The following is a 15,534-nucleotide window of genomic DNA, read 5'->3' as shown; positions in this document are numbered from 1 at the left end:
CAGACCCCGAGCAGCCTGTCCGGCTGCTTCCTCATCCTTCGCACCTTTGCCCTGTGGATCCTCAGCCTCCCCAAGTTCTCAGGTCTCTCTCCTCCACGCAGGGAGGAGTCTCTGCCAGTCTCTGCCAGGCTTCTGCCACTCAGGCTACCCAGCCCAACCCTTCCCTTTTACAGATGGGGAAACTGAGGCTCCAGCTAGCAGGTGGAAAAAGCACTTGCTCACATTTTCTGATTCCAAACACAATGAAGCTGACATTTGTGTGGCTACCGTAGGTCACAGTGTCTTCCCCTACAGTAGCTCACTGAGTGTCCTAAAGACCCCCTCCTGAGGGGGGTATTTTTGGTATCATTTCACAGATTTATTTTTCCAGCAACTATTTCCTGAGCATCCCGGGCCCTGACCGGGTGCCAGAGACACAGAGCCGAGCTGAATGGTGCTCCTGGTCCTCAGGGAAGGCAAGCCTGGTGGAGACTGTTCCACAGTAGGGAACGGGCCTGAGATGGCTAGTGTCTCGGGAGGACAGGCACAGAGGACTGGGCCGAGGCTCACAGCCGGGAACAGCACAGCTGGGCAGGAACCGTGTGCCCGCACGTCCTTCAGTGCCCCTGGCCTCCAGGATGTTCCAGGCTTCCTTTTTGGCTTTGTTCCCCATCAGAGGCGAGAGAAAGGAGATGTCTGTGGGGGAGGCGTCAAGAGTCGCCACAGGTCCGAGGCTGAGCAGGTGAGGGTGGCCATGTGGGGGAGCCATGCGGGCCGTCCACTCTGAGCACCAGGCCCAGGCCTCCCTAGAGCCCCAGTGGGTGGCCCCCGAAGCCCATCAGGGCCTCCAGCAGGTCACGGAGATGTGTGCCGCCTGCGGAGCATCCTTCCTTGGAGCTATGAGCACGTGTTCACCCTATGGACACGGTGACCCTTGTAACTCATGTGCTTCTCCACGTGAGCTGCCGGGAAGGGGGCCAGGCCGCCTGACTTCAGAGCCCCACTTCCTGCACTGTGTTTGATTTAATACTGTAGCTTTGCTTGTGTTCCAGTTCGGTTTTCTGCTTGTTCTCGATCATGGGTATTTTTTGGTAAGTGGCCTCAATCTTGACAGAAAAGAGGAGAGAGAGGGAGAACCAGACTTGGGGCAGAGAAAGGAGAGACTGAGAGCCCCCTGAGAAGGCTGCGGCCCTGGTCTCCCTGCTGTGATGTGCTGGGCCCAGGTGCACAGCCCCCTTCTCCCAGGCTGTGAACGCCACTCGCCCGGTGCTTGGTTCGGGGCAGGCGGGCAGTGGCACAGCCCCAGACGCACCACGGACGAGGGCAGGTGGACGGGGGACTGGACCTGTGGAGTGGTGAGGGGCAGCCATCCGGGGATGTGCCTGGGTCTGAAGCCAGACCCGCCTCTGAGAGTGGATGCCAAAGGGCAGCGGGAAGGGGACCCGACAACAAGCTCTTTTCCGGCTTTCTCGGTGCTGTAATTGTCCCCACTTTGCTTCAAGCAGCTGGCTGCAGTGACCTTCCCGGGGCCCCGCAGCGCTGCACCTGCAGAACCCACAGAATGGCCTCGGGCCCAGTGCGCCACCCCCACTTAGGGAAGAGGCAGGTTCCGGTGATCCCGGTGGCCCTGGTGACAGCCTGTGCTGGCTCCACGCCCCTCTCGTGAGGGTCTTAACTGGCATCATCTAGGGCAAAGCCAAGCCTAAGCGATGATCAGTTCTGGACTGCCTGCCAAGACGTGCTGATGAAGGGGGAGGAAGCAAGGAGAGGAGTTGCTTCCGACTTAATCCTGAGAGGGAAGACCCACAGATGGGGTTTTAGGTGGGGCCACGTCCCTCGGGGGTCATGAGAACAAAGAACAGCAGGCTGGACAGGAGCAGCTGTGCACCAGCCTGCAGAAACGTGATTCCAAGAAGCCCAAAGAGAAGGTTTACAAGCCTGCAGCAAGAGGTTCTAAAAGGAGGAGCTAATTAAAAACGGTATTTTGGAAGCACTTGCTCATACCTTGCTAATGCTCATGATAGGATGCAAACCTGCACATCTGGTTTACTGGTTTTGTGAGACATTATATATATCACAGAGCAGAACGACCTGGAAGGAAATGCATCAAAAAAAATATTATCAGTAGGGGCGGCTGAGTGGCTCATTGGGGTAAGCATGCGACTCTTGATTTCCGCTCAGGTCATGATCTCAGAGTCGTGAGATTGAGCCCCGCATCAGGTTCTGCAATCAACGCGGAGTCAGCTTGAGATTCTCTCTCTCTGCCCCTTCCCCCCCTTGTGTGCTCTCTAATAAATAGATCTTAAAAAATATCAGTAGCTACCTTCAGATAACAAAGCACTTTTGTCTTGATCCTTTTCTGTGTTTTCAAATTTTTTCTCTTTTAAAACATTTGTTAAGTGGCCAATGTGTATACGTGTATGTCACTTCAAGGATGGAAAATAAGTTTGGACAGTGCAATTACAAATGCACCTGACCTAAACAGCAGTTCCTTCTAAAGGAAGATGTGTCAAGTGTCCCCATGAGGTCAGATTCCAGGAGAGACGGGTCTTAGGACAGCCGAGGTACCGTGGCAACAACGATGTGCCAACGAAGGGTAAGAACACAGGCCAGGGCGGGTGGGGGTTGACACTGCTTTGTCAAGGAATCTGGCAAAAGACATAGAAATACACACCCCCATCCTTTTTTTTTTTTTTTTTAAGATTTTATTTATGTGACAGAGATAGTGAGAGCAGGAACACAAGCAGGGGGTGAGGGAGAGGAAGCAGGCTTCCCGCGGAGCAGGGAGCCCGATGTAGGGCTCGATCCCAGGACCCTGGGATCATGACCTGAGTTGAAGGCAGATGCTTAACGGCTGAACCACCCAGGTGCCCCTCACCCCCATCCTTTATGCACCACTCCGCTCCCGAAAAATACATCTTTTGAAACATCCAAGCAGGTGCTCACCAAGGTGTGGAAGGGTGGCAGGAAGTGCGAAGCACCTGTATCGTCCATCAGGATGGCACAAAAAGAACCAATCAGACCCGGGGGGGCACTCCTGGTTGCAAAGAGAGAAAAGTCCCATTTTGAAAGGTGCAGAATCACCTTTTTTTTTTTATGTAGGCTCCGCGCCAAACATGGGGCTTGAACTCACGACCCTGGGAATGCAGGTAACTTGTGTCTTGGATTTATTTCAGTACATTTTCAGAAATGCACAAAAAAAAAAAGGGGGGGGGGGCGCATCACTCAATAAAGCTGCAAATAGCAGGACAGGATAGCCCACGTTTTATCAGAACGTTGAGCAGTTTGAGACCAAGGGTGCTGGGGTCTGCCGGCCTGACTCACAGCAGGACTGCTGGGGATTCTGTTGGGGAGGGCTGTGCCCGAGGAAGGTGGCCCCAGTCAGACACTCTGTTCTCAGGAACTTGATCTCCTGGTCTTGGAGGAGGACACGAGCTTCCTCCCATTTCACCCAACCTTCGCCTGGTCCAGCCTCTGCAGGTTGCTCTCCAGGCAAGTTGGTGGCTTGCTGCCCAGGCCTGGAAGAGGGGTTGAGCACTTTCTGGAAGGGGATTCTGTGCCAAAAAACAACAAAAAACCCCCTTGTGCCCAAGTGGGCCTCGGTAGCCACCCAAGCAGGGTCAGCATGAGACATCACCTGATCTTCCTTCTGGGGAGGGGAGATGGGGGTCTCACTTCTCCTCGCAGCTCTCCAGCGGCAGCTGACGTCCGCTCCCAGGGAGCAGTGGCATCGTAGGCCCAATCACTCCCCGGGAATCTGTCGCCTGTGTGCGCAGCCCCTGTAACTTCATGGGGGTGGAGGGGCCTGCCCGGTAGTGCCGTGTGGACAGACAAAACCGGAAGGAGCATAGTGCACAAACATTTATTTACAAAAAGTCCAAGTTACATATGATACAGACTTTTTACACACAGTAGTTTAAACAGAATTATTTTGATGTATTTTACTACCAGAAGGTACAGAAAAAAATTTAATAAACTAATCATTTTTGCTATTTTTATACAAAGTGACAGGTCATGCACACTTTTTTTTTTAAGTTTTATAATCTTTTGCTAAGTGCAAATACTAGATTCCTCTCTCCAGTTTAAGGCAAGTAGAACGGGACTGTTGCTGGGCAGTCTCTGGCTTGGGGGAGCAAACACTGTGGCCCAGAGAGGGTAAGATGCCAGGCTGCCTCTGGGATTCCTGCCTTGTCCCTGCCACTGGCTGGTCTCTGTGGGTCTCCTGTCCTCATACCTTGCAGCCACTTGCTGGCTTGTCAGAGGATTAAGGCCCCCTCTCCCCTGAACTCTCACTAGTGCAGTCTGCTTCTCAAGAAGCCTGGGGTCCTCTGGGACACAGGCACCTAGAGGGTCACTTCACAGACAGGTGGGACCTCATGCTAGCGTCAGAACTCGTGGCAACGACCTTCCCCCAAACAGCAACTATGCTGCTGCGGGCCTGGGAGCTGCTCCACAGTCCAGTGCAAGGAGGATCGTCGGAAACCGGGGGTCCTCAGATCCCTAGCAGCTGCGTGTGGCTAGAATAGCCAGAATTCATCTCAAAGGGCAAGTCCTCAGTTTGGCTTTGGGGGAAATCAATTATTCTGGTCTCTTCCTTTCCTGTGTCAGGGGATCTTCACATGCCACCCACCTGGGGCCTGCCCTTTCGCCTGCCCAAAGCGCCCCACGGAACCCTGTACCCTGGCTACAGAACAGAGGTGGACTGGTTTGTTCCCTCCTTGGATGAACTGGCTCAGGGGGCCCAGGAGGTTCTGGTGTGTCCCATTTGGTGGGACGTCTGCTGGAAGCTCAACTGCTCTGAGACCCTCCTCACCTTGGGGATGCACGGGGACCATGCTGTAAAGGTACTTAGACCTGTCACTGTGCCCTGCAGTGCACCCCCAGCAGGGCTCTCCCAAGGCACTGCCATTCAGGCTCCCCGAGGTGCAGGCCCCTCCTCGTGTGTCCCGCCCTACGCCCAGAGGACTCTGCAAAGCCCTCCCCTGGAGGAAAAATGGGCAACTTAGTAGATTTCTCCCCATTTTAGTCCTTGAAATACATGAGAAACTGATGGCAGTGGGTGCCTGCACACAAGAACGCATGGTCCTGGGGCATGGACCCCAGAGATGGGGGGTTGGGCATTAGGCTCACCCTTCTGAGGTCTGTGCACAGGTGCTGGGAACTTCTGGGAACCCCACAGACACCAGAGATACAGCAGCAGTGACAGAGACCAATACTGGGCAGCCAGGCAGGGTCACTCCCCATGGAGGCCTCTGTTCTGCAGAGTGGCTAGCGATGGGGCAGAGCCTCGGGTGGGCTGGGGCTGCACAGGGAAAGGTGAGTGGGAAGGGGCAGGAACCCCCATGCTGACCCGGAGCTAGACTCACCTGGCCGTGGGCAGGGGCAGCTCCATGGGTGGGTGCCGGGTGTAGTCTGGGTCCTCTATCCCCCCGTGGAAACCCACTGCCACCACCAAACCTTAGGGGAGAAGCTGCTCATTACCTGACAACTGGGCTACCTGGGAGAGCCACCAAGCCTGTCACAGCCACCTCGAAAGGACCTTTTGTTTGGCAAGATTCAGGACCATCCAGCACTCATTGGCTGCCTGGTGTGGGGTAACTGATTTTGACTTTCTAGAGACTGAACGAGAGAAACTCTAGTAGGCCACAGAAAACCCAGTAAGTTCAAAGTGAGTAAATGGCAAATATTTCTTTAAACTACAAAACAGAACTGACAGCATGAGATGGCTCTCTGTGGTCTCATCTGAGTGGGCCAAGGACAAGAGACCTGAATAGTCACGGTGGTGGCGGCCTGGGGTTCTGGATTTGGAGAATACAGTCTGCAGCCTCCCCACCCTGAGCGGTTCCCCCAGGCCTGGGGACATGGTTCTGCCACCGCCTCACTGGGACCAACTAACTTGGAGCAGCAGGGTGCACTCACTCTGGGTGGGCCACAGCATTGGGGTGGGGGTGGGGGGGAGAACCCAGCCTTCACAACATGGTTCAGATGGCTTAGCTCTCTCCGAACTCCAAACTCCCTCCAACTGGGACTTCGGCTTTACCACCCATCAGACTATACTGCGGTAAGGAAGGCCTACGTGGTTAACTGAGAGACTTGTGAGGTCTGCCAGGGGGAGGGGAGGGGACGGACACAAACACTTCCCTCGTCACTGTCTGCAGGGACAGGGCTGACAGAGAGGGGATACCTTGTGGTGAGGGTCCCTGCACTGCTGCTCAGACAGTGGAACTCTCCAGGGAGGCCCTACTGGCCCCTTATCACTGGTCCAGCAAGTGTCAGACCAATCCTTTCACAGGCACCTGAGGGCACTGGCCTGCCGGCCGCTCAAGGGACAGTAGCCCTTCCCAGGAAGGAGCAGGAAAAACGCCAGCCTATCCTTTTGAGAGCCAAGTGCACAATCCCCATTCAGAAGGCATGGCCTGGGGGCGAGGCGGGAATCTACGGAACCCCGGCCCTGCACAGGCTGGGCTGCTCAGTGGCGGGCTCTGGGGAGGAGGCAGGACAGAGCTGTCAGAAGCGATGCCGTGGCTGCGGGCCAAAGTGCATAGGCAGGTTGTGCTCCAGCGGCACGTGTACGGGAGCGAAGTCGTAGTTGACGCGCACATTGGGCAGAGGGGGCACGTAGGGCGCTGGGACGGGGCCCATGTTGAGAGGGAAATTGTTGAACATGGGCCGGACAGGCGGCAGGGGGAAGGGGGGGTGCACAAAGGCATAGGGGGGGATCTGTGGCTGGTGCAGGTTCTGCGGGACGGGCCTCGGCAGGGCTTCGATCCTCTGGACTTTCTCTGGAGGCTTCTCCAAGGGGGGCCCGATGCGTTTGAAGGTGTTCTCTGAACAGGACATGGGATTTAGTAGAGAAAACAAAACCAACTGTGCTTGATGTGGGTTGGGACCGAGGCTGCACATCCTGACCTCAGTCCCACTTGCCCCAAGCTGAGAGCCTAGAGCACGAGACCAGGCCAGGCATGTCTGACCTTCAGCATCATTCTTACCTACGGACACAGGACGGGTGGCCAGGCCACAAAGAGGCCAATGAACGTGTGCATGTGCACCAACCCCCCTCAGCTGTCGAAGTGTTAACTCAGTGATCACCCTGGAGGGTGGTGGATTCCATGGGAGACTTTCCTTCAGAGCCAGGGCCTGGGGGCCACTCTCAGAAACTCCATTTCACTCCTTTGTGACCTCAGAGAGGCCAGGGTGGGCCTACTGTCTTTTTAGTCCAGTGTGGGTTCTGTCTGCCTCCTAAGCTCAAACCCATCCCTTGGGACCCCCTGACCATCAAGGGGATACTGAAACTCTCCTATGCTTTCACAGCCTCTTGCCATGGGGAGCTGGATGGATGCCTGGGCGGCCCCGGTGGGCTGGAAGGCCAGCCATGAAGCCCACCCCCCGCATGGAGTGCTCCGGGCCCCCCCCACCCCCCCAACAGGGATCGCCCCAAGCATGGGGCCCGTGCTGGGGGGGTGCTTGCCTCCAGTCTTTCTCTTCTGCTCCTCTTCAGCCTCCTTCTGGATCTCCTCAATTAGCTTCTCATCATCTTCCTAGAAGAAGAGCAACAAGATGGTGAGCTTGCTCCAACCAGCTCCATGCCGTGCGTACACCCCACCCCCCCCACTGGGACCCAGGGGAGGACAGCTTGCTGCCAGTCAGCAGACTACTCATTCCCAGACCCTGAGGGTCTCCTTGCTTCATCAGTGGATGAGGCTCCCAAGGAAGCCCACCTGAAAGGCTGTGGCTGAGGAGTGGGATTGTGGGGCAGGAGCCTGCTTTGTTCCCTCAGCTGTAAAGCAAGCAGACAGAGGACCTTCTGCAGCTCAGGTGGGCAGACTGATAACCCAAAGGTTTGGAAAGGGGGTGGGTCTGGGGCAGCAGGGCCCGAAAAGTTTCACACTTGATCTTAGCCAAAAGGCTGAGAAGCAATGGCCAGAAAAGTTTCAGATCCAGAGTCCATGAACTCTTGAGCAGCACACCCTTTTGTGCAAAGCCCAACAGAGTCTTACTGATTCTCTGACCTCAGGTGGAGAAAGGTCTACTCAGGCCAGCTGAGCCCTGAAGCTGGCCTTTAGCTTCTAGACAGCTGGTGGGCTGTAGAAGGAGCTGCGTCTTGCCAGTTGAATGGTGGTCGGGGTGGGGGCCCTCATGTGGGAGGAAGGGCACAGCAGTTTAAGAGCGAGATGAACGGAGTGGAACATCACCAACTGTGCGGATTTGAACTGAACGACAGGCAGGCTTGTTTCCTGGAGTCTTCCAGCTGCTTCTCCAGGAGTTAAGAGCAGTCAAGCTGGGGAGAAGTGTGAGGAGGGCACTGGTGCGCAGCGGCAGTCCCAGTACTCGAGGAGGGGTTTCCTAGACAAGGCATTGGAGCCTCCCCGTGTGGCCAGGTGTGTCCTGGGCTGGAACGGTTTCAGTGACACCTCTGACCAACTGATGGCACCAGGGAACTTGTGAAATGTGAATGGAGAACCACAGAAAAGAGCATGTGAGCTGGAGAGAGCACCCTCCCTGGATAGTGGAGAGCGTGGCAGTCCCACCTGAGCGGAGACAGTGTGCATGTTTACTTAGCACATTATTAATGTCACTGCCAAGACAGCAGTCAGGGATTTCACCATACAGTTATGACGAACCTCGAGGACTCGAGTCGGGAATAGCTTTTAATCAGCTTGTATCGGACACCTGCTAGTGCTAGACACTGTTCTAAGTTTACTGGTTAAACTTCTGATCAACAAGGAGACTAAGTCATACTGATGGAATGAGTAAATATTTATGTAACATATTCCCTTTGTTTGATAGATAAAAAAATCTTAGGACAGAGCTGCTGGAGGCTGTGGGCTCTGTGGGCAATAGCAGGAGGCCCTGTTAAATTCGCTCACGTTCTCCCACCCTCAGTCGCCAAATGACGGAACTAAACTAACTCGATGGTCTCTAAATTCTTTCCGCAACCTTCCTGACATTTGGAAAAAAAATTTTTTTTTTTAAGATTTTATTTATTTGACAGAGACACAGCGAGAGAGGGAACACAAACAGGGGGAGTGGGAGAGGGAGAAGCAGGCTTCTCGTGGAGCAGGGAGCCTGATGCAGGGCTCGATCCCAGGACCCTGGGATCATGACCTGAGCTGAAGGCAGATGCCCAATGACTCGGCCACCCAGGTGCTGCAACACATTTGGAAATCCTTAACACACAAATCTTTCTCAGCCTCACCCTGCCAGGTGTTCTGAGCAAAGCAGGACGAAGAGGAGAGAGCTGCCAAGTGCCAAGAAGAACCCTCGAGGGCACCATGTCTGTCTCCCAGGTTAACACATGCAAATTCTCCATTAAAAACCCCAAGACCCAGTCATCTAGCCTCTCTGTGAAAATTCCAAAGGAGGGAATGGATTTCTCTATGAAGGAACCACTAAGCCAACCGATGCAAAGGGCTCGGATAACTCAGTACAGTTTGGTGGGCCCAGTGTGAAGGTCTCCATGTGAATGTAAAGATACGTTCTACCAATTATCTAGAGGAGGACCTGACAAACCTCTTCATTTTGGTGCCAGTGGAAGGTCCAGGAAAAAAAGATTTTTAATCTTAAAAAAAAAAAAAAAAGCGATCCAGAAAACTGTCAGGTGGGAGAGAAGGGCTCTGTGGTACCTTCCACTAAGCGACTTGAATGTCTGAGTCTCGCAAGATACCTCACCTGTAAAATGGGCTGTTCTAAGGCTGGAATGAGCTCAAGTATGTAAAGGACTTGGCAAAGAGCGCGCACTATTTAAAGGCAGGAAGGTCATGGAAAACAGCAGAAATAAAGATTTTAGAAAGATGAGAAGCTTCAAGAAAAAGTGGCAGAGATTGGGAGATGACCCCAACACTTGCCTCTGTGGCTTCTTCATAGGGCAGGTGCCGGGCTTCCTGACTGTATTAATTAGGGCCACTGAGTAAATTGTCAGTTGCAGCTAGATTAAGGATCAGATGGTTCAGATTTCAACTTCCTCCGACTGGTTGGAGTCACAGGACACTGTTTAGAAACTAACAATGAAAATGCTTTTCAATATTTTTAAATTACATTTTTAGCCAAACATGTTAGACTCTAAGGTGAAGATTTCTTACTTCATCTGGGGCGCGGGTTCCTTCCCAAGCAATTTCTCTTAAGCATTTAAAGCTCCTCAAGTCAAGAGTGAAGGCAGACTGAATCATACACTTTAAAAATGGCAAATCTTATTTTATACATATTTTACCATAATTAAAAAAAATGTTAACAAAAAGAGTGAATGTGGCAAGCTTTAGGGCTGATTTTGAGATAAAACATGAAGACTGGTCCCTCTGGGTTTGGGCTGAGGGACAGATGGGCTCCCGAGGCCTTTCTGGAGGTGAGTTCCCTTGGGAAACATTCTTGGTGCCCCAAGTGTCATCATTCATGGCAAACCAGGACACCTGCGAAAAAGGCTTGCCACTCTGCAAATCTAGGACACACCTAGGCTGCTGGAAGTGGGGAACAATAGGAGGAAAGCAGATGAGAGAGCCGGGTGCAGGGGCCAGGTTGCCGAAGTACCTGACCTCCAGCACCCCCGGAAGGGGCTGAGTCACCCACAGGAAATCCAGGCATGATGGAGCGACCGGCCGTGGCAAGTCTTATCTTCAAGCAGCACTGACTTCCTAACGGACAGGGTGCTGGCGCGATGAGAACAGCTCCAGTTCTGGGGCTCCATAGAGCTGGGCTTGAGGACCCTGTTATCTTCCACAACCTGACCTGGAGCCCATTCACAGCAGGTTTATTGTGAGAAGCAAATGATCTCTCTTTCACAAAGTGCCAAGCACTTGTGACAGCAAGAATGGAAGTTAATGTTTACTGAGGGCTTACTATGTGCCAGCTCCTGTTGTAAAAGCACTTCACAGAGACTGGATCTTCGTAACAACTCCACTAGTTAGGCCCTATTAATGAATCCCCGTATTACAGATAGGGAAACGGAGACACCTTGAGGTTTAAACCCAGGCCTTCCACTCTCGAGGCTGGAGCTCTTAACCGCAGAAACCACAGGTTTCTTTTTTTTTAAAGATTTTATTTATTTATTTATTTGAGACAGAGAGAATGAGAGACAGAGAGCATGAGAGGGAGGAGGGTCAGAGGGAGAAGCAGACTCCCTGCTGAGCAGGGAGCCCGATGCGGGACTCGATCCCGGGACTCTAGGATCATGACCTGAGCCGAAGGCAGTCGCTTAACCAACTGAGCCACCCAGGCGCCCCACCACAGGTTTCTGAACTGGTAGCTTCTGCAGCAGGGACTGCAAAGCCCCTGGAACTCTGCCCGCCCTGCCCCGAGCACTGTCAGAGGCCCTGCCTTGTTCTAGAACGAGTGCATCTATCCTCCTTGAAATACAAGAGGGTTCCTTCTCTTTGGGATGGGCAGAACTCCGGAATCTCCTTTTTCCACTAAATACAAGAGAATAGGGCAAATCAAAACACCTCCATTCAAGAAGACAAAGAGCCAACACAGCAGAGAAGGGGGTCACTTCCCTGGAAATTTTTAGGGAATTCTTTTCTTGGTCAGCTCATCCAGAAGTGCACATACTATCCCTTAAAAAAGATCCATTTGTCAGCGTCTGCCTTCCCCTGGCACTGGCCTCTGAGACAAAGCCAGCAGCAGATCCCTCTCACCACCTCTTTCCTTCTCCCCCAGACAGAGTCAGGAGCTCCAGAGCCCACAAATCTCGCCTCTTGAGCCAGAAACCCAAGGTGCGGGCCAGGCTCTACCACTGAGGCCCAAAAGGACTTACTGGCTCACAGTGGCAGGGTCTCCCCTTGCCTGACTGGGCCGCCGCTCTTAGCCCATCTCCAGAGTGGGAACACACACTTCTAGATTTCCCTGCCTAACATGCTTTCTCGTGAGGCTACCAACTTACTTGCATATCAGTGTCCCATGGAATTTTCTCTTTCTGCCACAAAAGACCAATGTTTTGATTCTCGTAACATTAAAGCAATTTGGGAAATAAAAAGTTTAACACCGCCCAAATAAAAAAGTCACCGGTAATTCCTCTCCAGAGAGAACTCCTGGGAATGTTCTGGCCCACTTCCCATCGGTTGTGTTTGTATCCCCACCTCACTCAGAAACCCCCCGAGGTTCTCTTCTGGAAGGCTGTGCTCTGCACACTCAAGTCCCACCTCCCTGTGTCCTGCTCTAGTTCACATGCGCACACTAAGTGTCTCTCCCAATCATAAGAGGCCAACAGAGATTCTACCAGCGAGGAAACAGGCTCTGAGATGCAGTTACATGCTGAAGATCAGAGTCGTGAGAAGTGAAATTGGGACCAGTGCAGAGCCTGCTGCTCCTTGTGGGCTGGCAGCCGCTAAGGTGCCTGGGCAGTTAGGGCCCCTCTAGCTGCTCTGCCCTCTATAGGGTTGGAGACCAAACTGGACCCTCGACCCAAGCTCCCCTTCACACCCTCCCCCCGGGGAGGAACAGATGGTTCTGTTGGTAGCCACTGCGCTGGGCACCCCAACAGGCCTTAGTGAATGGCCACTGAGGATGACGCGTCCCCCCCGCACTCCTCCATCTGGCCTTTGGCATGGGCTTTAAGATGGATCCAGTAGGCCTGGATGACTTCCATTCTCTGTCTGCTTTCCGGCCCCTCCCAATCTTGGTGAAAATTTCCACACAGATCCATGGAATGTGCATATAAGCAAGACTAGGCTGAAACAGGAGGGAGCAGACACCAGTCAGCAGTCAAGATGTCCCAGGACGGGCAGGTCTCAAAAGACTGAGTACAACGGGGGCGCCTGGATGGCTCAGTCGGTTAAGTGTCTGCCTTCAGCTCAGGTCATGATCCCAGGGTCCTGGGGCTGAGCCCCGTGTCAGGCTCCGAGCTCGGCGGGGAGCCTGCTTCTCCCTCTCCTCCCTACTTGTGCTGTCAAATAAATAAATAAAATCTTAAAAAAAAAAAAAAAAGACGGAGTAAAATGAAACACCAGGCTAGGGTGCAAGAGAACCACCTAAGCAATTTTGATCACTACCCATGGCCACTCTGGGCGTGGAGCCCACAGACCACAACCAGATGCAATGAGGACTGTGAAGGGAACATGCACAGTACCCACAGTGGGCCAGTACTCCCCCAAGGCAGTGCCGAGGATAAAGGAATACAGCAGAATGGTTTGTGGAGTCGTACTGCCCCCCAGATCTGGAAGAATACTTTAAAGGAAGAAATGAGTGGGTTGCATCTTAACAGGAAGAACGTTTTATTTCCTCTCTCTGAATTCCTTTGAGCTCAGCAGGACACAAAGTGTTGGCCTGACTTGGAGGACTTGGACACGCCTGCTTCACATGGAGGCAGCAGGGAGCACGGCGAGGGCATGAAGCCGATGGCAGGGGCCGGGCTTCTCCAAAACAGACTCAGCAAGGCAGTCGCTGGCAGGAAGTGAGGTAGAGTTCGCCAGAGAGGTTTTAATTAAGAAAAACCAACCCAAACCTCCACTCTGGAACCTGCCCGTCAATAAGGAAGCTTCACAGCTCCGCCTGAGCAGCAGGGTCTGGACAGGAGGAAATGGAGAAGCTGCCAATGGTTCGAGAAAGAGGAGGTTTCTGCCAATCAGACACTAACTGCCAGCACAGGCTGAAGGGCCCTAAAATAGATGTGTGAGCACTTGGCCCCAGGCTGCTCTTGCCAAAGCTTTGAAAAGTCCCTTTGAGCCCATTTTCGTCAACACTTCTGATCACCATGGCTGGCCTCCTGCTTGCCTGCTGTCCAGCCTCCAGTGACTACGGAGGAAGGATGGGTGACTTTTCTTCATTTAACTTTCCTCCCCTTAAAAAGGTGACTGGGGATTCCAAGTCAACTGCTGCTTCCCTCCTGCGATTTTGGGGGTGGGGTTGGGGCTGGGATCCAGGTCATGTGTGGCCACAGCTGTTGTTAATAAACTTGCAATGATTTCATAAAAGGCTTCCAAAGGGCCGAGGATTTAGTTTCAAATTATTCCCAGATCGGCTGCAGATCGCCGAGCAACACCAGACCCTAACCCCCAGCTCCAGCTGTCCCCCTGCAACAGGAAATTGGGGGGAGGAGGGTGAGGTACAGCCCCAAGTAGCACATGCTGTGCAGCTGGGGTCTGGAATGGCCCAGTGGGGGGCTGGACAACGTGCTGGGGAGGAGCAAAGACAGCCGGGCTCTTGGCTGGCCTCTGGAGCCATCTCCTCAGGTCACAGAGACCCAGCACCCAAACGCCTTTCCATCTAGAGCTCCCCCACAGGGACCTGGAGGCAGCATGGAATATGGCCATGTTTTGACTCCTGTCAGGGTCAAGTGCTCGGCCTGGGCCTGCTGGCATTTGTCGAAGACGACACATATCTACATGTTCCCACCCTCCCTGGTAAAGTCCTCAGTGACACCTAAACCTGATCAAGGACACTGTCAAGATTTGGAGATCCAGCCCCCCCCTTCTAACATCGGCAACTTGCTCAATGGGGAAAGGGTCCAGCAATGGTCTTACCCCTCTATGGAGCCCCAGCTGGTTCACTGGGCTCAGGGACCTTAGTGGGCACCTACTTGGTGAGCTGCCAAATTTGTGACCTCCAGGGTGTGGAGACTTCTGGAGTAAAAAGAGCTGACATCTGCTCCAAGACCTGGGCTTGCATCCCACTTTTACCAAGTGACCTGAATCTCGTTTTCCTCATCTGTGGATCAGGAAAGTGGTCCTGCCCCCATGTTGTAACAGAAAGGAAGATATTTAAAAGTGACCAGAAATAAGATGCTGAGGAAGCTGGGTCGATGGAACAACAAGGGGGCGCACGTCACCATCTTAGTTTCTTTTGTAAAAGATATTTTTAAAAAGTTAAGGAGAGGGGTGCCCGACTGGTTCAGTCGGTAGAGCACGTGACTCCTGATCTCAGGGTCGGGAGTCCAAGCCTCACATGGGGCATAGAGCTTATTATTATTATTTTTTTAGATTTTATTTATTTGACAGAGAGAGTGCATGCACAAGTAGGCAAAGCAGAAGGCAGAGGGAGAGAAGCAGGCTTCCTGCTGAGCAGGGAGCCTGATAACAGGGCTCGATCCCAGGACCCTGGCCATCATGACCAGAGCTGAAGGCAGACACTTAACTGATTGAGCCATCCAAGTGCCCCAGCATAGAGCTTACTTTAAAAAAAAAAAAAAAAAAAGTTAAGGAAACAATGCTATAGCCAAGATCCAGTTAATGACTTCACCTTTGGTCTACCTTTCCCATGGGCCTTCTGCCTCTCCTGGGTCCACTCTGAAATGCTCTTCTCCCCTCCATTCCTGCAACAGTCCCTCCTTTCCCTGGCCACTTAAACACGGGTCTCAGAGTTGTGCGGTATTATCTGTACACCGGCCCCCGCAGGGAGATGCTGGGCACTGGGCTAGTCTGGGTGGTGCTGGAGCCACAGATGGGAGAAGGCAGGCGGGTGGCTTAAAGACACCAAGAGAAACAGCCTCGGCTGGAGCCCCTGCTACGCTTATGGACCACAGTTTTTGCAGAAGTGGGATGACACATCTGCCTTAGAGAATTACTATTATTATTATTATTTTTAAAGATTTTATTTATTTATTTGAGAGAGAGAGAATGAGAGACAGAGAGC

The 15,534-nt window shown here is 53.0% G+C and overlaps 1 protein-coding gene across 3 annotated transcripts in view; it reads right to left on the bottom strand.

The window, feature by feature from the left end:
• Positions 1–3,825: 3,825 nt before the first annotated feature.
• RNF216 (ring finger protein 216) overlaps positions 3,826–15,534 on the bottom strand; it is a 147,101-nt gene continuing 135,392 nt past the window's right edge. For 2 of the 3 annotated variants that reach the window (XM_044915736.1, XM_044915735.1), the window contains 2 exons: positions 7,448–7,517; positions 3,826–6,806 (listed from right to left, as the gene is read on the bottom strand). In XM_044915736.1, coding sequence (XP_044771671.1) covers positions 6,487–6,806; positions 7,448–7,517 — 390 coding nt within the window. In that variant the 3' untranslated portion in view covers positions 3,826–6,486. Of the gene's footprint in view, positions 6,807–7,447; positions 7,518–9,944; positions 9,978–15,534 lie in introns of those variants that run through there. The other variant, XM_044915737.1, reaches the window with a different exon arrangement.

Source organism: Neomonachus schauinslandi, chromosome 5 (assembly GCF_002201575.2).
Source record: "Neomonachus schauinslandi chromosome 5, ASM220157v2, whole genome shotgun sequence".
In the NCBI taxonomy this organism is placed as follows: Eukaryota; Metazoa; Chordata; class Mammalia; order Carnivora; family Phocidae; genus Neomonachus; species Neomonachus schauinslandi.
Note: the sequence above shows the minus strand (reverse complement) of the source record. Positions and strands in the feature narration are given on the sequence as shown.